General features: G+C 40.8%; 1 protein-coding gene across 2 annotated transcripts in view; it reads left to right on the top strand.

Moving 5' to 3' along the window:
* RH1 (RNA helicase 1) overlaps positions 1–26776 on the top strand; it is a 70491-nt gene that overhangs the window by 26494 nt on the left and 17221 nt on the right. For both annotated transcript variants that reach the window (XM_088981660.1, XM_088981661.1), the window contains 3 exons: positions 3196–3373; positions 8686–8873; positions 21827–22031. In XM_088981660.1, the coding sequence (XP_088837786.1) occupies positions 3196–3373; positions 8686–8873; positions 21827–22031 (571 nt within the window). The remainder of the gene's footprint in view (positions 1–3195; positions 3374–8685; positions 8874–21826; positions 22032–26776) is intronic.

Below are 26776 nucleotides of genomic sequence, written 5' to 3'. Positions count from 1 at the left end.
CCCTCTCTTTTCTTATCTATTTTCTCCTCTCCTCTCTCTCACTCTTTTCTAGAAAGAAAACAGAACCAGTGGATATTCAATGAGAAATTCAAATCAAGGGAGCAAAAGATTGAAACCATAAAGATCAGAACCCCACATTGGGTTAAAACATTGGACCTTTTCAGAAATATATCTACAGACAATAATGTACTAAGGAATTGGAGGGAAGTAGCGCAATCAGAAATGCGTAAAGAGAAGGCAAGAATGAGTTGGAAACCACCAGGACCAAACAAGCTAAAACTGAACTTTGATGGCAGTTCCTTATAGCAATCCAGGGAGGACTGGATAGGAGGAGTTATTTGGAATCATCAAGGAGAAGTTGTGGCACTGTTCTTTGGATCAATTGGCTTTGAAGACTCAATTCAGGCTGAAAGTCAGGCTCTCCTACGAGGTCTAAAATTAGCTGAGCAGTTGGGAGTAAGAGAGGTGGACATTGAGGGGGATTCACTATTAGTTATAAACTGGGCTAAACAAATTGACTTAGCACCTTGGAATCTTAGGTTCATCTTTAGAAAAATTGGCTCATTAGCAAGAAAATTCAGTTCCACCTTCGATTGGGTCAAAAGGTAAGCAAATAGTATGGTGGATGCTCTAGCAAAACAGAGAACTGATAAACCCACTTTATTTTGGGCATGTCTGTAATATGTTGTAACTGGGTCATGAAAAGATAACTTGCATTGTATTTTCAAAGTCCCTTTAATTAATAAAAGGTTTCTGATTTACTAATACAAAAGCTCATTTTTTGCTCCTCAATTCTCCCAAAGTGATCCCTATTCCAATATTTTATTTCAAATCTTAATCTTTGCAATTTCTTATGGAATTTGACACCCTTCTATTTTACCCCACTTAACTCCTCATTCCACCACTCCACTTTATTTACAAAATCTGGGCGAGTTAGCCACATATTTTCGAATCTAAATGGGCTAGATCCAGTAACAAAAGACTCCACACCTATTTTGATAGGATGGTGATCAGAAGTGATCCTAGGGAAGGCTCTGGAAACCAAGTCTTCTTAGTAATTCTCCCAAGCTAGATTAAAAAAGAATCTATCCAATTTCAAACAAGATTGGACCGAGTGAATCTGGATTGCAACAGAGGGATTTCCTTTAGCTCACAATCTTCAATAAAGACATTGAACTTCCTCATACTAGGGATTTCTACGGTGAAATGTATACATTAAAATCCTTCCCAAGCACCAGGGGCCATCCCATAGCCCTTGAATTGTGTACAACTCCTCCCACATTACATTCCTTTCTCTGTAATTATTTGGGCCATAAACATTGGTTAAAACCCAAACGAAACCATCCACCACATTCTTGAGCATGATGGAAACTGAGAATCTACCTATCAATTCCTCCATTGGTTCCACTACATTGTCCTTCCAGAGTGTGATGATTCCCCCTGAGGCTCCCTTGGAGGGAGTCGAGGTCCAACCTACATCCCTAGATCTCCAAAAGCTCCACCCACCTTCCATCCAATTCCGACTGTTTTGTTTCTTGTAGTAGCACAATGTCAGGCTTTTCCTTTTTCAGTGAATCCTTAATCACCCTCCTTTTTCTTGCACTTCATAAACCTCTCAATTCCAGCTAATGATTTTCATAGTAACGATTTATAACAGACTACAGACCCTGATGCCCTTGCCTCGCTGCCCTCACTTGGTGCCCTTCCTCTTGTCTCCCCTACCACTAAATTCTATATCTCCCTCAGTATAAAAAATTAACCTTTCCACGTCACTTCTTTTTTTTTTCTTTTTCTTTTCCTTTACCCCTCATTCTTCCTAGCAAAAATTTTCACCTTTTCCTTCCCTCCAAGCTTTTCGGCCTTTTTATCTATCGTACCATTTTTTGAACAAAGGTCTGTTCTTTTAGTTTCTTCCCTCTCAGTAGCAGCGGGGTCCTTGCTAGATGTTTTCTCATGTTGGCCACTCCTTTCCTCAATACCTTCCCTCTGTTTCAGATCCTCAAATTCAGTACAGGTCATATTCCAAATTTATCCGCCTCCTCACTCGACCCCTTGCTAAATCCTTCTATAATCTCCTCTCTATCTTCCCCAAACCACCTCTCCCTTGCACTGTTTTCTGCTTCAGGGTGGGATGTTGGTGCATCTATTACAGGCACACCACACGAGTTAGTGACTAAAACCGAATTGACAACTGTACTTGGGTGGGGCACACGGAACAATGGGGCTGATATGCTGAGCTTTTACATTTGGTTCTGAAGCCTTCTCCTTAACTGGAGATTGTCGGGGAGTGGTAATGGCACAGAAAACACCACCGCCTAGCCTACCTGCTTGAGGACACTTTCCCAATATTCCCGGTCCTGGAGTACCTTCATCCAACCTCATGGTAGAGTTCTGCCATCCTTCACACTGGTCTTGTGGGTTCTGAGAACCTTGATCAGCCCCATTCGTCAAACAGCGATCACTCGTACATGGTAGTAAGAAAATAGACCTTTTAGGTTTTATTAATTTCATTTTCAAAGCATATTTTACCGTTGCTTCTTTGTTCATTTTTCCTTCTAAAATTTAAGATTTCCATTGCTTTATCCAAATTAGTGTACTCCATGCATTCTCAAAATAGTTTGATTTATGTTTCCCATGAATTTTCTCTACTACATCCAACTGAAAAAGTCCATCCAGAACTCTTAGATGAATATGATCATATTTATCTAATATCACCTCTTTGTACCTATTTGAGAATACATGCTAATTAGGTAATTTAATTATATTCTCTCTTAAAACAATTTTAACTAAAAGTATCCTATCTTGCATTGCTTCCATTAATAAAGAGCAGCCCAGTGTATGAGGCTCCTGCCAATGTGGGGTCTGGGGAGGGACAGATGTATGCAGCCTTACCCCTGCACATACAAAGAGTTTCCAAGATTTGAACCCTGGTCACCCATGTTGCAGTGGATAGGTCCAACCATTGCTTCCATGGATACCCTACCATAACTGAAATAGACGTGAGGATTATGCTTGGATTGTTTGGCAACTTGTATAACACTTCCTTGTTCAGGCTATGTTCAGCAGGGCAGGGGAAATTCTTAAAGAAGGCCTAGTTACTCCATCTGAGAAATCTTTTAATTCATTTTAGAATCTATTCAAGCTGTTTCTTTAAAACTGTTGTCTATATTATTGTTCATTACTTTTCTGTTGCAGTGGTGTTGAAAGGGGTTTCAAGGATAAAACTTACCCTAGAGTTGTAAAGATGATCTTATCGGCTACCCTGACCCAAGATCCTAGCAAGCTTGCTCAGCTTGATTTGCATCACCCTTTGTTGTTGACAACTGGGCCACGACGTTATCAACTACCTGAAAAGTTGAAATCTTACAAATTGGTATGTCTTGATGAGCTATCTTAATAGTAAATTTTGTGCCATTGAATCTTTGCCTCGTCAACTTCAAATTGGGTCCTAGTGGCATGTACACCTGACTGCATATGGTGCATGGGGTGGTTTGTGCACCATGGTGCAAGTGCACATCCCTTAATTCTTTCCCTCATCATTGTGCATGGCCAATGTAGCAGTGCGTATGCCCCACTCCAAATGGTGCATGGGGTGGGCTGTGCACTATGGTTTACATGCATAGTCAATTGCACATTGTGCAAGGGGTTGGCTATGCATCATTCTGCATGAGGTGGGCTTTGCATCATTGTGCTTGACTGATGCAGCAGACCACATGCCCGATTGCACATGGTGCAAGGGTTGGCTGTGCATCATTGTGCATGGAAAAGAATTACATTCAAGATCTAGTGGTTCTAATTGTAACACTCTAGTTAAAATTATAAGCTTATAAAAAATCATAGAGAAGGATGGATCGAATTGAATTATATATCTACACTAGAGTAAAATTATATAATCAAGTCTGACTGAATTAAGTTAGGGTCCATTTTGTTTGCAGTCGGAATTGGAATCAAAATTCCTCGGAATTAGAATTGGAATGGTCTATCCCCATAGTCTGTTTGGATCAGAGAAGAATTGGAATCAGATGGAATGGGATTTCATTCCCGAGGGGGAGGGAATACCCATTCCCTCAAATGGGGGAATGCCATTCCACCAGGAATGGGAATGGGATTCCGATTCCGCGCAACCAAAAGTTGCCATTCCAGTTCTGATTCCAGACCTCTATTCCTGCAAACCAAACGGGCCCTTAATTATAATGGTTCTTTAACCTACACAAGAAGGAAGGTGCCAATTGGCTAAGCTGGTAAGGTCTTTGGCTGGTTGTAGTGGAGACTTAGGACTGAATCCTGCCTTGACCAGGGTTGGGGGGGTTATGGTTATTGAGAGTGCAGCGTGGAGCTTTAGAAATGAAGTCAGAAAATTTGAATGGTATTCAAGAGATTTGCTAGTTGAAACTTAATGGGTGCAAAGGTCAGCAAATAGTTTGGCAGATGCTTTGGCAAAACAAGGGGCAAGTAGACAACAATTGTTTTGGGCTCAAATTTAATCTTGGGGAGGGGTTGAGATAGAAAAGACTATGCTCACGTTAAAGAATTGGCTTCCATATTTGCTAGCTATTACTCGTCGCTGTATCATGTTTTCTTCTTTGCACATCTCCATAGTCGATAACAATTTGCCTACTAAGACCATATTCATCATGCATGAGCTATGTTGGCATCTCTAACTGTAATCTAGAATCACAAACTTTATTACAAGATGTAAAGTAGCCCAAAAAGGTGATTTTTTCTTATTGTTTAACACTCACTCTATGTGGATTCCTTGATTTGAATGATTTTTTCATATCAAAGGAACTAAAACCACTAAGTGGGTCATGTCTTTAGTGAGTAATTAGTAGGATTTGTGCGGTGCATTGGAAAACCCAATATCCAATTTGATGACAAAAAAGGTCAAAAGGATATATTAAGCGTCAATCATATGATAAATTTATCTAAATGATATATTGAAGAGTGATAGGGTTAATCATATCCAACTCATTAAATGAATAATGGAAAAATGTTGATTCAATTACAATAATGTATATCAATTATTTAAAAGGCACGCTTGAGGTGCGCCTAGGTGCACATGCGAGGTGCATTTTGGGGTATGCACCTCGCCTAGGTCCTAGGCGCACCCCTTTCAAAAGGCGCATGCCTGGTGCACCTAGGTGTGTGCCTTTTTAAAATTTTGCGTTTTTTTGCTTTTTTTTTGAGTCTAATGAGTGGGTTGGGGGCTTCGCCCTTGGACTAAGACCACACCTAGGTCCTAGGCGCACCCCTATTTGCTAATATTGTTCATTCATTCATTGCAATAAAATATCTTCTTAAAAGGCAATGAAAGTAATAAAATCATTATTTTTTTATGTGAGAAATAAGTATTTTAGACCCTAACATAGACTTGTTCGGGCTTGCCTTGAGGGGCGTGGTACAATGGTGACTTACAGAATCAAGAATGCAATATGTTTTACATCACATTAGCTACTTGAAGCAATGCAATTAAGGAAAAAAAGAGATTGTGGGTTTTACATGCTTGAAAATGCTTTATATGTTTGCTTTTATTTTTTTAAAATTTCATTTGAATACATTTTACATATTATGTATATGCATTTTAATTTTAGATAATAGGTTTTTTAAAACATTTATTTTAAAATCTAATTTTATATTTTTATTAACATTATGTTTAATATTTTTGTTTTTTTTTTTGCATTTTTTAAATTTTTTTGAATATTTAGATTTTCTTTTTGTAATTTTGCACCTTGCTTAAAAAGGCGTGCACCTCGCCTTGCGCTTTTTTTGCACCTTGCGCTTTTAAAACACTGATGTATATAAAAAACCTATGTATTAAGTGTAACAAAGCAAATAGTGACACTATGTATATTCATGTAAGCAAAGTATATTTAGTTGGAATTCTCTATAACTTATGATAATGTTGAACTATCTTCACTCATTTTTTATTACTAGAAAGTGTGCACGTGCTTTGCACGTGGAAATTTTTGATGATGAGGATAGTAAATAATGTTTTGAAATTTTTTTACATTTTTTTTAATATTTCTATGTCTATAATAATTATTCTTATTTGTCACACTTATTTTTGTTTAATATGATGAATATACGATAATAGAAAGGTGCCTAAATGATTTTTTTTTGTATTTTTATACTTATATCTGTTTTTTGTCTTTTTAATTATTATTATTTAATTATGACATTAAGGGTTTACGCATTTGACCAAAAAAGGTTGAATTGTTGACTCCACCAAATAGGAAAACATTTCCATTTTTGTGTTGTTTTTAAATTTGTATTTTCTTTTTATCATCATTAAAAACAATTATTCTTTGTTACAGTTATTTTTCTTTAATATGGTTAATTAATATAAGATTCAATGAAAGAATGATAGTTAATACCCTAAATATAAGACTTAATGAGAGGGAATTAAATGGGGAGAAATGTTGTAGTTAAGATTACATTGTGTCCTCACAATTAGAGAGGGACCAAATTCAAAAGTAGGGGGTATTCTAGTCAATAATAAGATTTAGTGAATGTTAATGGGAATTAATACCTTAAATCTAAAGACTAAATGAGATAGATTTGAATGAGGAGAAAAGTGGTTGTTCAAATTGCATTTTTGTCCTTATATTTAGAGAGTAACCAAAACAAAAATTGGGGATTTTAGTCGGACAAAAGTTCCTCATTCTCATTAACACTTTTAATAGTAGTATAGGTTAATCATAAAAGCATTACTTTGTAAGTTGTTCGAAGAAATATTTAATTAAATTATGAATTAATATATAATAATTTTTACTGACCATGATCTAAACGGTTCTTCCTCAACAATACTAGAATTAAAAGATAGTTGTGTATTTTTGTAGTGGTATGGTGTGTCTTGTCACCATTTCTCATGTGAAATTGAAACTTAGTATTAAATAAAGATAATTTAATGCTACCTTTGTAGTGTGTAACATTTACGCATCTACCAATGACAATTGCGGAGTTTTTCTTTTATTTATATAATTTGTGAAAGCATTGTATATACAAATCTATCCCATATGGTCAAACGTATTGGAACCATCTTGTCATTAATAATAAGTAATGTAATAAATAAAAAATGCAAAATATACTTAGAATCCAAGAGCATGTAAGTTAATAATACTTACTATTGATCCAATAAAATAATTTTGTTTTTTTTGGAGCTCAGATATATTGGAAAAATGTGATCCACATAGATAATTGTTTCAATGACATCTACAATGGATATAAATGTTTAGAAGAGTATAAATTTTTATAATACATTTTATTCGGAAAATAACAAATTAGAACATAACTATGTATACATTTTTCTCTGCATATTCTGCAATCTTGTCAAATGGAACAAAATTATACTTATACAGTGGGATTTCTATGCAATTGCCTATGCTACATATAATTTTTATATCTTTAGTGAAGTGTAAATGTATATTTGTTTGAGTCCTGGTATACTTGGAATGGGCATAATAAATGCTTAATCTTGATATATAATATAACGCCTTCTTGTAGTATATCTCTAAAAATTTTTATTATTTCATCAAACATTTTCACTTCAACATTATCCCCTTCCAAATGTAGTAAGGATTTAATTAATTAAAAATGAGCTTGTAAAATGCATTAAGCTACTCAATATAAAGTAAGATGATTTATTTATGTTAAAATTTACCAGGGCGTCCACAAAAATCACTTTGCATACTCTATGAATTCCATTGTTTGTTATCTCCTTAGTCAACAATTTGCCTAATAAGACCATAATCATCATGCCTAAGCTATGTTGCCATCTCCAGTTGTAGTCTAGAACTGCAAACTTTACTCAAGTTATAAAATAGCCTAAAAATGCGACTTTTACTTAATGTTTAACATTCACATAACGTGGATTCCTTGATTTGAAAAATCTTTTCCTATCAAACGAACTAAAACCACTAAGTGGGTCATATCTTTAGTGACTAATTAGGGTTGACCAGTTGTCATTTTTTTAGGATTTTTTTTTGAAAGATAAAGGAAAAGAAATTTTATTAAAATGAAAAAGAAGTTACAGACTATTTGGTTGTTAAGGAGACACACCAAAATTAAAAAACTGATCAAACTGAAAAAGATTCATTGTTAAATGACTGTAAATCAAGAATACCCCAGAAATTCTCTATCAAATCAGCTCTTCTAACTTGATCTAACTCTGGTAGAAACAACACCCAATCTGTTACCAATTTTCCCACAGCAGCTACTATTAACTCAATATTCTTAGATTTGTTTTCAAATGCTCTTCTATTCCTTTCTATCCACAATGATCAGCAGTCTGCAAAGGGAATGCAGCTCCACATAATTCTGGCTTTCTTGCTTCCTCTAATTTTCAGCCACCTAGAGAAAATCTCTTCAGGAGATGATGGCTGAAAAAGTGTCATTCCAAAAAGGAAGGAGTAGAGTTTCTATTTTCTAGGATTTATCAACCAATCAAACATGAAGTCACTAGTGAAAGGTCAAACTCCCTTCACACACTTTTTCCTTGTGAATAGGGATAAACAAAACATCAAATTCTTCTATTCAGTATTAGCAAATACTGAGTTTACTCTTTAAAGGGTGTATTTTTTTCAGTAATATTAAATAATAACTATTTGTAACTCTCTCCTTAGATTGATTTTTTCTTCCTGCATTGACATTCTGTGGGTTTCTCATTGTTCTTTATGCTTTGTACAGATATGTGAATCTAAGCTTAAACCACTGTATTTGGTTGCCCTTCTACAAGAGTTAAAGGGGGAGAAGTGTATTGTTTTCACATCATCCGTAGAGTCAACTCACAGACTTAGTACCTTGTTGAATGCTTTTGGTGATTTACAATTACAAATAAAGGAATATTCAGGTCTTCAACGTCAATCAGTGCGAAGGTATGTCACAAAATGTACCTGTAGAAAAATAGGAAGTTGTCAAGTGCATTCCAGTTTATCTGCATTAAGTTGCACTTGGTAGACATGCATGACCAATTCTTACCATCTCACTGGTTAAAATTAGGAGATATAGATGCCAGCTAATGCCATCAAATGCTGTCGAGGGCCATTGATCTGGATCTTATCATAATCTGGTTCCAGTTCTAAATGATAGACCCATTTATAATTGGATTAATTTTGGATATATGTAATCTGATCCAGTTGACAGGGTTTAGTTAAATATATTTGTTTAGATGCATAGTAGATAAATATTTTAGCAACATCTTAACATCCATGCTTTGGTGTTATGTTTTGGATGACACTTTTATTTAATCTTATTAAGGATATCTCTCTCTGACCAGATTTGAAGTGGATCTAATATATTAAATATGTAACCAGATTGAACCCAGACATTACCCATATCTTATTCAAATAGACATACATTCCTAGTTCTAATTCCAAACTTATTGGATTAGTATTATTCTCTAATCTATGATACTCTTGTGGGTGGTCAGAGATGCCACAAGGAGGCAAGGAAAAGGCTCATAGTTTCAAACATTTAGAAATATCCAACTGTTACTGGTTGAGTTTTGGCATGTGTTCCCTGCTGGGTTCCGCCCCATGCATATTTGCTGCTTCCATGACTGTTTATTAGACAATCAAAACAACTATGTCTAATAACATTTCAGAAAGCCCATTTACTGGATAATTCAGGACTGTTATCAGTCTTGAACCCTAATGGATTTCAGGATTGAAGATAAGAAGAAAGGTAAGAGGAAAGAAGAGGAAGAGGGAGGAGAAGCAGTAGAACACAAGGGTTGAAAGGAGGAGCAGAAGCTTAATGTTCTGCCGCTGCCACTTTAATTAATATTTATAGGTTATGCTCATTACATAGAAAGGACAGATCTGCCCTTAGTCTTTACATAACAAATAGAGCAAAAAATAAGACTGAAATAAATAACAATTGAAACAACTAAATGACCAATAGCTAACCCTAGGCAGACTAGAACATCTTCTACCCTACGAATACAGTGGGGCCGTAGCTGTGGGGCCCACATCAGTGTTTTCTACACTCCCCCTCAAGTTGGGAATAAATGTTTATCATTCCCAACTTGGATAGATCTGCCTCAGGCTTCTTCTGTGGTAGAACTTTGGTGAGGATATCTGCCAGTTGCATATTGGAGGTGATGTATGGGAGACACTTCTTGTGATGAGACCCTCTCTCATACAAAGTGTCGATCAACTTCAATATGTTTAGTCCTGTCATGCTGCACTGGGTTGTGTGCTATATTAATAGCTGCTTGATTATCACAATACAGCATCAGGGGCCTCTCATATTCAATACCCAACTCCTCAAGTAGTGATTTCAGCCAAAGACTTTCAGCCACTCCATTAGCCATTGACCTGCACTCAGCTTCAGCACTGGATCGGGAGACAACACTCTGTTTCTTACTCCTCCAAGAAACCAGGTTACCTCTCACAAGAGCACAATATCCAGAGGTAGACCTTCTGTCATCAACACTCCTAGCCCAATCGGCATCCGTATAGACTTTCACCTTCATGTGGTCATTGTTCTTGAACAGTATACCTCTACCCGGGCATCTCTTCAAGTATGCTAGTATTCTTTCTGCTGCTAGAAGGTGCATGGTTCTAGGAGAATGCATGTACTGACTGACAACACTAACGGCATAACTGATATCTGGTCGGGTGAGGCATAGATATAGGAGCTTTCCCACTAACCGCTGGAACATAACTTTGTCTTCAAGCAGCTCCCCACTCTCTGCACTAATCCTGTGGTTCTGTTCAATGGGTGTATTTGTAGGTTTGACACCTAGCTTTCTAGTTTCAGCCAAGAGATCTAAAACATATTTCCTCTGAGAGACAAAGATCCCCTGTTTAGATCTAGCAACCTCAATACCCAAAAAATACCGTAGTGTACCCAGATCTTTCACCTCAAACTCTTGATGAAGGAGCTATTTGAGGGACTCAATCTCATGGTTGTCATTTCCTGTCACCACAATATCGTCAACATATACTACAAGTAGTGTTAGTGACGACTCCACCCTCTTGATGAACAGTGTATGATCTGACTGGCTTGTACATAACCGAACTTCCCAAGGGCTAGTCTGAATCTGTCGAACCAAGCTCTAGGTGACTGCTTCAAACCATACAATGCCTTGTTGAGCCGGTAGACCTTCTTACCTGCCTCTGTATCATAGAATCCAAGAGGTAACTGCATGTAAACCTCTTCCTGCAAGTCCCCATTCAGGAAGGCATTCTTAACATCCATTTGGTACAAAGTCCAAGTGTAGCTTGTTGCAAGAGATAATAGAACCCGAATGGTGGTCATCTTGGCTACCGGGGCAAATGTCTCCAAGTAATCTATACCATAAGTCTGAGTGAACCCTTTTGCAACTAGCTGAGCTTTGTACCTCTCAATGGAACCATCCGCATTGTGCTCCACAGTAAATACCCACCTGCATCCAACTGGTTTCTTTTTCAACAGGGCATCCATTTCAACTTGCATTGCACCTCTCCACTCCGGGACTGATAGGGCTTCTTGCACTGTTCTCGGAATAGGGACATCAGCAACGGAGGTGAGATAGGACCTATAGGAGGGAGTTAGGCGATCATAGGACAAAAACTGGGAGATGCAGTGGACTGTAGATGTGGTGCAATGCCGTTTTCCTTTACGGAGGGCAATGGGAAGGTCAAGGTCATCTGCAGAGGGTGAGGTAGCAACAATGGAAGGAGTCTCTGTGGGCCCTGGGACTATAATATCTGGACTTGGAGCCGTAGAAGAGATTGGAGTTGGCTGGGACTGCTGATGACCGAGATCAACCTGCATGAATCGCCTGTGATAGACTCTCAACTCCCGATCCCTCTGACCATGCTTGCAACTACAGCCCTCATCACCAACTGGAATAGGTAAGGGAATAGCCCCAAAGGTATTAACCCTGTCTTCACTGCACTCCCCTGAAGAAAAGGACCCAAATCTCCATGCTCACTACTCTCCCCCTAAGGAGAGACTCGAGAATAGTAGGGTGTCTCCTCAAAGAAAGTGACATCCATGGATACAAACTTCTTCCCTGAGACAGGATCATAACAACAATAACCCTTTTGAGTTTGTGCATAACCAAGAAAGATGCATTTGGAGGCCTTGGGTTCAAACTTGGAGTGATGGGGACCGAGAAGCTGAACAAAACAAGTACAACCAAATGTCTTGAGGGGAATAGTGAACAACTCCTCATTGGGGTATAAAAGGGAAAAATGAGGTTTCATATCAAGAACCCGAGAAGGAATCCGATTAATAAGATATACTGCCGTAAGGATAGCATCACCTCAGAAGCGAATAGGGACATTGGAGGTAAACATAATACTTCTAGCCACCTCCAAGATGTGCCTATTCTTCCTCTCTGCAACCCCATTCTGCTGAGGTGTATGAGGGCAAGTGCTCTAGTGGATAACCCCATGATTAAGGAGGTACGATGCCAATGGCTTAGCAAAGTATTCCTTTGCATTATCAGATCTAAGCACTTTGATCCTGACATCAAACTGGGTTAGGATCATTTGGTGGAAGTTTTGGGTCAGGGCAGGCACCTCATCTCGTGGTCGCATAAGATAAACCCAAAAAAACCGGGTGTGGTCATCAACAAATAACAAAAAATACCTGTACCCACCCATAGAAGGAATGTGATATGGCCCCCAAACATCAGTATGCACAATATCAAAAGAACTATTACTCCTTTTATTACTCAATGAATAAGAGTTTCTACAATGTTTAACAAACTCACAACTTTCACACTTCAACTGAGATGACTCAACAGACTCAAACAAAGTAGGAAACAGACTCTTCAAGGACTGAAAAGATAAATGATCCAATCGGTTATGCCAAAGCATAACCGGACTCACAACCTGAGAAACAAGTAACTTCTTATCCACTGACTCTTCCTAACGAGAACTCTCCCTGAGCAGATAGATCCCATTCGTCTCACAGCCAGTCCCAATCACCTTCTTCGTCTCCAGGTCCTAAAAAACACATCGGTCAGGAAAGAAAGTTACTGAGCAGTTCAAATGTTTGGTAATACTACTAACGGAAAGGAGGTTAATATCCAGTTTAGGAACATGCAAGACAGAGGACAAGGATATAGTATCCGACAGTTTGATGTCACCCTTGCCAGAAATAGGGACAAGAGAGCCATCAGCTATAGATACTTTATCCCTACCAGAAGATAAGTAATAAGTAGTAAACAAAGAGGGCAAGCTAGTCATATGGTCGGATGCACCTGAATCTATTACCCAACGCGGTTCAGTAGTACTGGAGCGGAGGCATGGTAGGCTGAGGCTCGAGTACCTGAGTGTGCAAAGGCCGATGTGGCCAGAGCTTATGATGACTACGGTAACTGAGTTGAACTGCCAACTTCCTGCTCCATTTGTATTAGAGCAGCCCGAACTGCAGCTAAGGTCTCTAATGGTGTGCCTCTCGTGCCAGATGAGGATGCTGAATCAGTAGTCATAGCCACATGAGCATTACCCCTTTTATTTCTCAACTTTGCCGGGACCAAATGTGGATGCAACTTCCAACATGTTTCTTTTGTGTGTTTAGGTTTCTTGCAATGCTCACACACCACATATCTTTTATCTTCCTTCTTTCTGTTCCTCTCTGAATGACCCTCTGTTTTGGGTTTGATAGCTACCAAGGCAGGTGTAAGCGGCCGAGGTTGCATCATGACTTTCCTTCTGGTCTCTTCACTGTGCACTAAGGAGTATACCTGAGAGTGGGTCACACTATCTCTGGTCAAATCTGCTGTCTCACAATATCATATTCTGAATTCAGTCCTGCCAGGAACTCAAACACTCTGTTTGTCTTGATGTGCTTTCTATGTATTTGAGCATCTTTGGGACTCCCCCACTCAAGAATCTCTAAGTGATCAATCTCATGCCACAGGGACTTCAAGGTAGAGAAGTAGACCGACACCGGTTTCTCTCCTTGTTTAAGGGAATTCACCTCACATTTCAACTCATATGCTCTGGCAACATTAAGGGGTTGGGAGTAAGTCTCTTTCATCACATTCCATATCTCCTTGGCTGTCTTTGCCCATAAGTAATTTTGGCTGATATGGGGCTGCATAGAATTACAGAGCCATGTCATAACCAAGTAGTTTTCTTGGACCCACTTGGTATACGTAGGGTCTCCCTTGGAAGGTTTTGCCACATCTCCCAAGAGATACTCTACTTTGCCCCTTCCCCCAATAGCCATCATGGCTGATTGGGCCCATTCCAAATAGTTTGATCCATCAAGCTTTACGGTTGTAATCTGAAAACCTGTCTCAGAACCACCACCACAACTGCTGTTCCCAAAACTGCCTTCTGCTTGATTCTTAAACTCCATTTCGGTCAAGAACCAGAAGTCTCAAAATTAGGGTTACTACAGTCAAAACCAGCACTAGGACTACCAACCACAATCACAAAATCAGTATAGAACCAATCTGTACTCACAGTAGATGTGCATGAAATATGTATAAAACTGATCTGAAATCAACAATCACACACAACAGCAACAGTCCGAACTGTTTTCACCTCTTTAGAAGTGTTTGAAACCCCAAAAGAAGACTGAAAATCAGTTTGAAGAACAATCTGATATGCTGAAGCCAATTTGAGGTTTTAATCAGTCCTAAAAACTGTACACTCCAGACAGTACCGTACGGATAAGGTTTGTATTAGGGTTAATATGAAACTTTAAACTGATCAATCTGATATGCTGAAACCCTAAAACTGAACTATTAGGATTTGTCGTAGGGATAAGATCACAAGGTTCAGTCCAATACTAGGGTTTGCCGCAAGGATAAGACAGAACCCTAGAGAATAGAGAGATAAAACCCTAGAATGGTTCGGCCACCCTTGCTGGATAGGTCCAACCTATCTTCTCTGATGTTACTTCTCTCAGAAAATAAAAGACTTACAATAGGATGCAGTTCGCTGCCTACCAAGGTTACCCGAACCCTAGCCTCCTCTGATTCTTCCTGATCACCAACTCGCTACAACTGTGGCACTTCTTCAAACAACTGCTAATCCTCTGGAGGTCTCTAAGAACCAGTCAACGAACTCTGCTTTCTCAGCTTCCAGCCTTAGATGGTTCTCATGTGGTCGGCTGGACTAGACTCACATGGGAAGCCCTAGCTCTGATACCAAGTAGAAGTTCAGGACTGTTATCAGTCTTGAACCCTAATGGATTTCAGGATCGAAGATAAGAAGGAAGGTAAGAGGAAAGAAGAGGAAGAGGGAGGAGAAGCAGTAGAACACAAGGGTTGAAAGGAGGAGCAGAAGCTTAATGTTCTGCCGCCGCCACTTTAATTAATATTTATAGGTTATGCTCATTACATGAAAATGACAGATCTGCCCTTAGTCTTTACATAACAAATAGAGCAAAAAATAAGACTGAAATAAATAACAATTGAAACAACTAAATGACCAATAGCTAACCCTAGGCAGACTAGAGCATCTTCTACCCTACGAACACAGTGGGGCCATAGCTGTGGGGCCCACATCTGTGTTCTCTACATTGAGTTTTGGCATGTGTTCCCTGCTGGGTTTTGCCATATGCATATTTGCTGCTTCCATGACTGTTTATTAGACAATCAAAACAACTGTCTAATAACATTTCAGAAAGCCCATTTACTGGATAATTCATTCATACAGAAACAGATGAGTATTTACTTTGTTATATTTGATGTTATATGGAAATTTTCAATGTTGCACAATGGAATATCCAAGGAAAACCCATGATGACTTGATGGTAGATACCTGTAAAAGGGTGCTGTATCATGTTGAAAATTTTGTATCCTATACCATATCCTGCTCTGTCCTTGCTGTATCTTGGAAACATAGTGGCAAATCCATTTAGCAGGTCATAAGTAGGGCAGTAAATTGGTGAAACTAGACCTAGCACTGGAGTTATTTTATTTAGGGCAAAATAGTACACAACTAAAGGAAGAAAGAGAGAATAGAGGGGATTAAAAGACAGAAAGAAAACCATGTTGGGAGAGGGAGGGAAATATGGGTGATCAGCCCATTTCGCTAATATTTATATATCTGGAAGAAATGGAATAATCTTAAAAAAAAAAAAAAACTGGTCATACCACATATAAAAAAATACATAAAGCTGATGACCATATAGATTTATCATTCCAAGCTTGCTAAGATTTTATTCCAACTTAGACTTGACCACCCCTTTGGTCATTAAATTTGCCACCTGCAACTTTGATTCAACAAAAGTGTTATGGACGCATTCCTCGGGAAGACATACCATCGCCACCGGCAGCAGCAAAAACCTGACCCACCACCAGCAGCAGTAATGATTCAGTGATTCTCAGTCTACCCAGTTCGGCAGCAGCAGTCTCATCCAGATTAGATTAGCTTATCTTGCTTGTTCTTATCTTATTTTATTGCTCTTATCTTATCTTGTTAGTAAGTTATCAGATTAGGATTAGCTTATCTTATCCTTAGCAAGATAGAACTGGAAGTCTCCCTATTCAACAAGGAGACTCCCTCAAATCATGACTCTTGTAATCTCCTATTTAAGTAGACACCCTTATTGAATGAAATCATCAAATTATTCAGTCAACAAGTGAGTTAGGAGAGTTGGTGATCTCTTGGACAAATCACTAAAGGCGCCAAGATAGGTTCATCACGAACAGGAAAGGAACAAGGGAAAACAGGAGGCTTTCCACGTGGACCGACCCGTGACGAGATCCTTTTCTCGGGCCTTCAACAACTTGGTATTAGAGTAAGGCGTCATGGGAGATCTGGAACATCTACCATCTAGGGTCCACGACCTCGAGCACCAACTCGTGGAGACCAGCTCCTAAGTTCGTGAGATCAAAGGTGAAGTGAGGGAACTGCAACGTCTGGTGGAGGTGTTCCTTTCTAGCAGGGAAAGGAACTCTGAAGGAGGGACAACCGCTAACGACCGCCGACCAGATCTGCCGGAGTCTTCTGGCGAACAGCAGTCCATTAGCCATGGAGCAGCAGCCGTCCCCAAGTACAGTAGGCTGGAGTTCCCGTCGTACAACGGCAACGGAGACCCCCTAGGCTGGCTGTATCGTTGCGAGCAGTTCTTCCGGATCAACGGATAGATCATCGGGATAAGGTAAGCCTAGCCGCCTTTCATTTAATGGAAGAAGCACAACTTTGGTTTTATCGGTTAGAGCAAGAAGAACCCGTGCTCAGTTGGCCCCAGTTTAAATCCTATTGCCTTCTTCGGTTCGGACCCCCACTGACCAGCAACCCTCTGGGCGAGCTAATTAACCTTAAATAGACCGGAACAATTGCTGAATACCAGCGACAGTTCCAAACCCTCCTCGCGAGGGCATCCTCTGTGCGACCTGACCAGCAAGTGGATATGTTCACAGCAGGGCTGGCAGAACCCCTGCGAGTGGATGTCGAAATGCAGAATCCCCCAAATTTGGTCATAGCCTTGAACTTAGCCTGCGCATTTGAGCGCAAGCTGCAACTCAGCCGTAGTTTTTTTAATGTGGGTCGTCCACCGAACTTGTGGGTGCCCCCACGATCAGCAGCAACGACCCCCTCTTTGGCTACCAGTCGGGAACTAAAACCTCACACGACCACCACCTCTAGAGCAGTGATGAGTACAGACAGTAACATGGCCACTCCTCCCATCAAGCGTTTGACCAGAGCAGAAATGGCAGAACGTCGAGCGAGAGGTCAATGTTTCAACTGTGATGACCTCTACTCGGCAGGACATAGATGCAAGAGACTTTTTTGCCTTCTCATCGATGAGCAAGAGGAGGAAGAAGGGGATCCCACCACATTCGAGCCAGAGATCTCTCTCCATGCGATCACTGGTATTAAAACCTCTTAGACCATGCAGTTATAGGCACAAATCGCAGGTCAGCCGATGCGCATTCTCGTCGATTCAGGGAGCACACAACTTCATAAGTGAACATGCTGCCCTGCAGTTAAAACTATCAATGGAACTCCGGCCACGACTACAGGTAGCCATCGCAAATGGTGAGAAAGTTCACAATCCAGGGATTTGTAAGGACGTCCCGATACAAGTCAATTTTGAACTAATTCTTGTTGATTTATTTGTACTCTCATTGGATGGGTTCGATATTGTTCTTGGGGTCAAGTGGTTAATCGCCTTAGGACCGATTTTATTGGACCTCAGTGCACTCACAATGACATTTCACCTAAATGGGAAACAAGTTTCATGGAATGGTTGCAGGGTTAAAGAAAAGAGACCACAGGTCCATACTCTTCAAACAGAACCGATAGCTATGGAAAAACTCCTCGCCGAGTTTTCAGATTTATTCCAGGAACCCAAGGGACCCCCTCCTCCCCGAGCTTGCGACCATCGCATCCCTTTAGTGGCAGGGTCAGCACCAGTCGTTGTTCGGCCTTATCGCTACCCTCACCTACAGAAGGATGAGATAGAAAGACAGTGTACAGCGATGCTCCATCAAGGAATCATACACAAGAGTCGCTCCCCCTTCTCTTTGCCGGTTCTATTGGTGGCAAAGCAGGATGGAACGTGGAGGTTCTGTGTTGACTATAGAGAACTCAATGACCGGACGATCAAGGATAAGTTTCCCATTCCCATTGTGGACGAACTGCTGGACGAATTGCATGGTGCGCAGTATTTCTCTAAGTTGGACCTTAGATCAGGGAATTTCCAGGTTCGCATGGCTTCCGGCGACGTGAAGAAGACTGCCTTCCGCACCCACCATGGTCACTTCGAATTTTTGGTCATGCCATTCGGCCTCTCCAATGTCCCATCCACATTTCAGTCATTAATGAACGAGGTATTTCAGCCCCATCTGCGCAAATTTGTTTTAGTTTTCTTTGACGATATCCTCGTTTACAACAAATCATGGGTAGAGCATGTGCATCATCTGCGATCAGTTTTCGAGCTCCTGCGCCAACACAAATTATTCCTCAAAAGGCCCAAGTGTTCCTTCGGGGAGCGGTAGGTTCTTTATCTCGGCCACGTCATCCATGGGCAGGGTGTGACAGTTGATGGTTCCAAGATTCAGGCTATCAAAGAATGGCCCAAACCTCAATTAGCCAAGGCCTTGCGTGGATTCCTTGGATTAATGGGTTACTACCGCAAATTTGTTCAGAACTATGGATTGTTGGCAGCACCGTTAGCCAACCTGTTAAAGAAAAATTCCTTCCGCTGGGACGACATAGCAAATGAAGCTTTTCTGGCGCTAAGGACTGCCCTGTCCTCCACCCTGGTCCTGCATTTACCTAATTTCGCCCTCGAGTTTACTGTCGAGTGCGATGCTTTCGGAGTAGGTATTGACGCCGTACTACAGCAGCAAGGGCACCCAATTGCTTTCTCCAGCCGCCGACTGGCCGATCGACATCTAAAGCTCCCAGCCTATGAGCGCGAACTGATCGGCCTCGCCCGAGCCGTCCAGCACTGGGTTAGCAACGTCTCACCACTGCCCCTTAGTAGCATTGGGTTAGCAAACTGCTCGGGTTCGACTTTCGGGTAGAGTACAAGGCGGGGTCCTCCAATCGCGCAGCTGATGCCTTATCTAGGCGAGATGAAGACGCGATGACTCTGTATGGCATTTCCCAACCCCGGATCTCTCTGTTTGACGACATTAAGAAGGCAACACCACAATCAAGCACTGCCGACCCCAACTGGTCGCTTCAAGATGGGTTGGTACTATATAAGGGACGGGTCTATCTTCCGTCCGACTCCCCATTGATTTCCACCATCATCACCAGCATCCATAACTCCACCCATGAAGGCATTCAGAAAACGCTACACCGCATCTGGACTGATTTCCATTGGCGAGGTATGAAAACTTCCATTCGAGATTTTGTCCAGAAATGCTCCACATGCCAACAGCATAAATGGGAAAACCTACACCCAGTAGGCCTCCTTCAGCCCCTTTCCATTCCGTCACAGATCTGGGCCGACATCTCCATGGACTTCATTGAAGGACTACCCAAGGTAGGTGGAAAATTAGTTCTCTTCGTGGTAGTCGATCGTTTCTCTAAATACGCCCACTTCATCCCTCTATCACACCCGTACAGTGCCACTTCAGTTGCCCTCGCTTTCTTCACACATTTTTCGCTTACATGGGTTACTAGAATCCATTGTCAGCGATATCGACCCGGTTTTCACCAGTGCCTTCTGGAAAGAGTTATTCCGGTTTTCACCCGTAGAGGTGGTCAACCGCACCATCGAAATGTACCTCCGTTGTTTCATCGGTGATCAACTGCGAAGGTGGGTGGATTGGCTCCCTTGGGCCGAGTGCCGTTACAACACAACCTACCATTCTTCCCTTGGCATGACTCCCTTTCGCGTCGTTTATGGCCGGGACCCTCCCCGCTTGTTGTCCTATGAGCCTGGTTCTACTCATTTGGACGCAATTGATCACTCCTTACAAGAACGCGACGCCCTCCTAGCCGACGTCCACCTTCGCTTACAGCAGACCCAACTCCGCATGAAGCTCACCTATGACAAGCACCACCGGGAACTGTCGTTTGATCTAGGACAATTTGTTTGGTTAAAGCTCCAGCCCTACCGGCAATGCTCCTTGTGCCACAGGGCTGCCCCGAAGCTGTCCCCTAAGTTCTATGGGCCCTTCAAGGTTCTTCGACGGATTGGCAGTGTGGCCTACCAGTTGGAACTGCTAGCGACCAGCCGGATTCATGATGTCTTCGACATCTCCTTACTGAAGCCATTTACAGGTGTTCCTCCGGACCAAGTTCCCCCCCCCTACAGCCCCTGAAAGATGGCAAATTGGTCCCCCAACCGAAAGCTCTCCTCCGCGCTCGTTTCAATCGAGGAGTTCTTGAAGTCTTGGTGGAATGGTGTAACTTACCATCGACAGAAGCCACATGGATTCCATTGACAGAGTTCCAGGCCACGTACCCGGAATTCGAGCTTGAGGACAAGCTCTTAGTCCAGGAGGGGAGTAATGTTATGGACGCATTCATCGGGAAGACATACCATCGCCGCCGACAGTAGCAGAAACCTGACCCACCGCCAGCAGCAGTAATGATTCAGTGATTCTCAGTCTACCCAGTTTGGCAGCAGCAGTCTCATCCAGATTAGATTAGCTTATCTTGCTTGTTCTTATCTTCATGTTCTTATCTTATTTTATTGCTCTTATCTTATCTTGTTAGTAAGTTATCAGATTAGGATTAACTTATCTTATCCTTGGCAAGATAGAACTGGAAGTCTACCTATTCAACAAGGAAACTCCCTCAGATTAGGACTCTTGTAATCTCCTATTTAAGGAGACACCCTTATTGAATGAAATCATCAAATTATTCAGTCAACAAGTGAGTTAGGAGAGTTGGTGATCTCTTGGACAAATCACCAAAGGCGGCAAGATAGGTTCATCACGAACAGGAAGGAACAAGGGAAAACAGGAGGTTTTCCCCATGGACCGACCCGTGACGAGATCCTATTCTCGGACCCTCAACAAAAAGGCAAGCAAGCCTCTGCAGAAATGACTCGAATAAAATGTCAATCCACCTTAATATGCTTAGTTCAATCATGCTAGGCAGGATTTTTAGCAATGTTGACTGCAGTTTGATTGTCATAATACAACGTTAGTGGAGTTTGAAGCATAATTGCAAGTTCATCATGTATAGTAAAGTTGCAAGTTCTCTCAGGTGTTTTCTCATCTTGCAATACTGATTTCCTCTTGAGAAAAGTTGTTGTCAAGGTCATAGAGACATGACAATGGCAATAGTGTCCCAGCACCATTGGATCATAATAGATGATTGAATAATCTTTTCACTTTATTAATTTAATGATCAGTAATATGGTTTTCACTTATCCAATAACAAATTTGCTAGATTACCAGTTTATTAGTTTTAATTGGACTTCGGTGCACTAAAAATGAATTTATGCATTGCAGCAAGACATTGAATGCATTTAGGAATGGGGAAGTACAAGTACTTGTTTCTTCAGATGCAATGACTCGTGGGATGGATGTCGAAGGTGTGATGAATGTTATTAATTATGACATGCCTGCTTACATTAAGACATATATTCACAGGGCGGGCCGGACTGCAAGGGCTGGCAAGACTGGTTGTTGTTTCACCTTTCTGCGTAAACATGAGGTACGAGGTTAACGGCTTTCAATATTCTCCATGCTATAATCTATATTAAGAATTCATGTAGCTGACACAGAACTGAATGGTGAAACAGGATTAATGTTGCCAATCTCATATAGTTGTGTCAAAGATTAGTTGATGATGATCATTTTCTCCAATATTGGTAACAAACAAATGAAAATAGGAATGTAATTACAATTTTTTTGGTAATAAAATAAAAAAGAAAATTACAAGGTGACCAGAAGTTACCCAAGAGAGAAAAAGAAAAACACTACATCTCCCCCACCCATACCTCCTAACCAAAAAACAACCCATCATGAGAAAAAACCCCAAAACCAAACTCTCTGATCACTGATAATAATCAACAGAACACCAAACCCAAACAACCTTTTTTTTTTGATAAACAACAAGCTCAAACAAAACTGATCCAACCCCACTTAGGAAAAAATATGGATAACATTTTTTTTTCGATAAGTAAAAGATTCTTTAAAATTTCATTAAATCAGAAAAAATAAGCAACTGTTACAAGCTTCCCCAAAGGAGATACGAGATGCAGCCTTAATCGTAAAGAAAAGACAGCACAAAAATTACAACTGAGCCCAAAACAATTGATCCCTAGTTACCCCTTGCTTAGCTAATGAACCAATCATAGCATTTGCCTCCCTTCCCACCCATTGTATAATTAAGCTCATCTGTTGTGTCAACCATTTGAATTTCTTCATTTTGTCTAGACAGCGCCATATCACTAAATTCGGGCCTTTTAACCAGCCCACCACCACTTAGGAATCCCCTTCAATCTGAACACCTTGTAGGACTGCAAACAGTTCATCCCTTATAAAGTCTCCATTCCCCACCAGTCCTAAAAAAAGTGCCATCAGATTTCCTTCCCTATCTCTTTTGACTCCAATTCCAGATGGACCTGGATTGCCTTGGCTACTTCCATCCAAATTTAATTTCAAAAAACCTTCACTGGGAGGTTCCCCTAACAACCTTGTTTTTGTCTTCTGTACTGAACTAGAAGCCACTGATAACCAGTTCCTCCAAATATCATTGAAGGAGAACTGTCCAAAGAGATCCAAAGTTGGTAGCCAATGTATATCTCTGGTCAAGTTATAATCCATAATTTCTTATTTTCTTCTCTGCTTCTCTTGGAAGATCCTAGCATTTCTTTCCTCCCATAAGGTCCAAATCACTGCTGCTCTGGTGCATTTCCAGATATTTCTTCCCCTTCTTTTTGGCCACGCAAAGGTAGTTGGATCAAACAACATCTTAATCTCCATTGCCATGTTCCATCTGCACCCAAACAAAGAGAAAAACCACTCCCAAATATTTGCAGCAAAGGAGCAGGAGATTAGTAAGTGGTAACAAGATTCACCATCTGATTTACATAAAATACACCAGTGCGAGGAAATACACAGAAATGGCCTCTTCTTTTGTAGGTAATCCGGGGTGTTAACTTTACCGTAAGCCACTTCCCAACAAAAAACCTTAATTTTTGGAGGAATCGGTTGACACCAAACTTCCTTAGAAGGAAAGGAAAGAGGGATAGGGGACTGGCAAAGAGCACTAAAAAAAGAGGCACAGGGAAAGAGACCTTTAGGACTTGGACACCAAACCCTTCTGTTCGGTTTTGGAGGATCTAAGCATACTCTTCCAAGAAGCAACAACAACTCTAACAGAGAGGTGAATTCTTCAACCCTCAATCCCCTTCGAAATCCAAAGTCCCAATTATGACCCAGAGGCAAAATAGGAGGTGGTAGAAAAAAAGAGATGCTCTCATTTTTATACAAGGAGATGGAATACAAAGAAGGAAACAAGTCCTTTAGAGGCTGGTCCCCCAACTAGATGTCTTCCCAGAAGCGAATTAAGTTACTTGAACAAACATCATTCTTGATAAACCGGAGGAAATGAGGAACAACGTTGTGGATTGCTTTCCAAGGTGCTACCAAAGTAGTCCGAAGTGATACACCAGCATCCCTTGCACTCTCCAATCTTCCATTGGATACTGCCCACCACCTCATGCATAAGCTATCCCTAAGCTATCCCTCTCTAAAGGCCATCTCCCTAACCACTTCCCTAATAGAGCATTAGAGCCATATTCTTTCTCACATTTCCAATTCCTAAGCCACCCTCTTTCTTGCTTTTTTACACAATTTCCCATTTAACTAGGTGATATTTTTTAGACTCTCTCGGCTCCCAAAGAAAATCCCTCATGATTTTTTCTAACTTCTTCGCTTTGTTCGTTGGAATCCTAAACACAGAGAGGAAGTAGATTGGTAGGTTAGCCAAAGTTGATCTTATTAGAGTGATCTTACCTCCCAACGAAATATAATTCCTTTTCCAAGCCACCAATCTCTTCCCACATCTTTCTACAATTGGGTTCTAGAATCTACTTTTCTTAGGGTTGGCGCCTAAAGGAAGACCTAAATAAGTTTAAATCATCATCCTCCATGTTAACCCCTGCCACACAACTCTTACCTAAGTTGATTTTCAGCTTTGAGATCCCTTTAAACTTCTTGATCAATTCTTTTAATCTCGTCACTCTCCAATCCCTAATCTCATCTTCCCTATCAGCTTTAGAGAGGAGCAGTGTTTTAAAAGTCGTGCCTCAGGTGTGCCTAGGCGCAGAGACGAGGTGCATTCCAGGCCATACACCTCGCCCAGGCTAAGGCGCATGCACCTCAGGAAGGTGCTCGCCTTGGTGCCTATAGTAAAAATACTAGAAAATAGAGGGGGAAAGTATAAAAAAATTCCTAAAACAAGAAAACAAAGAGGGAGACAAACAGTTTTCTTCGAAAGGCTGAAGAGGAAGGAAGAACAGCAATTGCATGTTCGAACTCCAGGAGGAACAGCAGCATATTGCCATATTCAATCGAAAATAGTTTTTCTCTTCTTCTTTTTCTTCTTCTTCTTTTTCTTCCAGAACTGTTTTGGATTGTGAAACAGGGGCTCCGCCCTAGTTGTCTTCTTCCAGTTCATTTCTGTTTTTATTTTCCTCTGGTTTGCACCAAAAACAGAGGCTCCACCCCTTCGTTTTCTTCACTGTTTATTTATTTTTTCTTTTTTGCTCTTGTCTCTGGTTTGTGCCAAAGACAGGGGTTCCGCCCCTCGTCCTCCCTTATTCATTGTTTTTTTTTTTTTCATTGCTGTTTTAAACCGAAAACAGGGGCTCCGCCCCTTCTTCTTCACTGTGTTTGCACCAAAAAACAGGGGCTCCACCCCTTCTTTTTCGCTGTGTTTGCACCAAAAAACAGGGGCTCCTGCCCCTTCTTTTTCATTGTGTTTGCCCCAAAAAACAGGGGCTCCGCCCCTACTTCTTTTTCAATGTGTTAGCACCAAAAACAGGGGCTCCGCCCCTACTTCTTTTTCACTGTGTTTGAGCCCCTTCTTCACTGTGTTTGTACCAAAAAACAGGGGCTCCGCCCCCTTACTGTGTTTGCACCAAAAACAGGGGCTCTGCCCCTTCTCCTTCCCCTTCCTTATTGTTCATTTTTTTTTTCCATCACTGTTTTAAACTGAAAAGAGGGGCTCCGCCCCTTCATCTTCTTCACTGTGTTTGCACCAAAAACAGGGGCTACGCCCCTTCATCTTCTTCACTGTGTTTGTACCAAAAAACAGGGGCTCCGCCCCCTTCTTCTTTTTCACTGTGTTTGCACCAAAAACAGGGGCTCTGCCCCTCCTCCTCCTCCTCCTTCCTTATTGTTCATTTTTTTTTCCATCACTGTTTCAAACCGAAAAGAGGGGCTCCGCCCCTTCATCTTCTTCACTGTGTTTGCACCAAAAACAGGGGCTACGCCCCTTCATCTTCTTCACTGTGTTTTCAGTTTTGCACGAAAAACAGGGCCTATTTTTGCAATCATTATGAACAGAAAATATACCCTAATCTTTTGGAGTATTGATTTCCTATTTCACAAAGCACTGTGGGCTTCACAAGAACTTGATTCTTCTTTTAAATAACTTGTTCAGGTGAACAAACAACACAGTTTTTGTATTTTTTCTGATTTTTTTTTTAATTTTTATTTATTTTTCAATTTTTTTACATTTTCTGAAAATTCTGTGCGACTTTTTGAAAAATGCGTTTGCCTCCTTGCGCCTTGAGCCTCGGGCGCAAATTGGCCCCTGCACCTTTTTTGTGCCTTGCGCTTTTAAAACACTGGAGAGGAGTCTACTAAACACATCGACCACTAAAGTAAAAAAGGAAGGGTGAGAGAGGATCCCCTTGCCTTAGTCCTCTATAAGCTGGGAAGAAGTCTTTCACCACTCCATTAACAATGATAGAGAAGTGATAAGATCAAATACAATCAAACACCCAATGACACTATCTCTCCCTAAGCCCACGTTGATGCATCACCTCTAATAAGAAATTCCAGTCCACTAGATCATAAGCTTTTCTTTTTTTTGATCAATAATCATAAGCTTTTTCTAGGTCCAGTTTGCACACAAAACCTTCCTTCCCTGATTTCTTCAATTCCTCTACACGTTCATTGGCTATTAGGATTTGGTCGATTATTTGTCTCTGAACAAAAGCTCCTTCAAACTGACTTATGAGAGAGGGCAGTACCACTTTAATCCTCAAAGATAAGACCTTAGCAATTATTTTGTAGATATTGGTCACCTAATGGGTCGAAAATGCTTTGGTTGGCTCGCATCAGTTTCTTTTTTGGAATTATGGCCAAAAAAGTTGCATTAACTCTAGGACTAACAACATGTGTATTCCAGAATTCTTTGAAGACTTAAAATAATTCATCTTT

This window comes from Nelumbo lutea, chromosome 3, assembly GCF_056320005.1.
Source record: "Nelumbo lutea isolate HS-2025 chromosome 3, American lotus-T2T, whole genome shotgun sequence".
Classification (NCBI taxonomy): Eukaryota; Viridiplantae; Streptophyta; class Magnoliopsida; order Proteales; family Nelumbonaceae; genus Nelumbo; species Nelumbo lutea.
The sequence above is the reverse complement of the archived record's forward strand: the minus strand, read 5'-3'. Positions and strand labels throughout refer to the sequence as shown.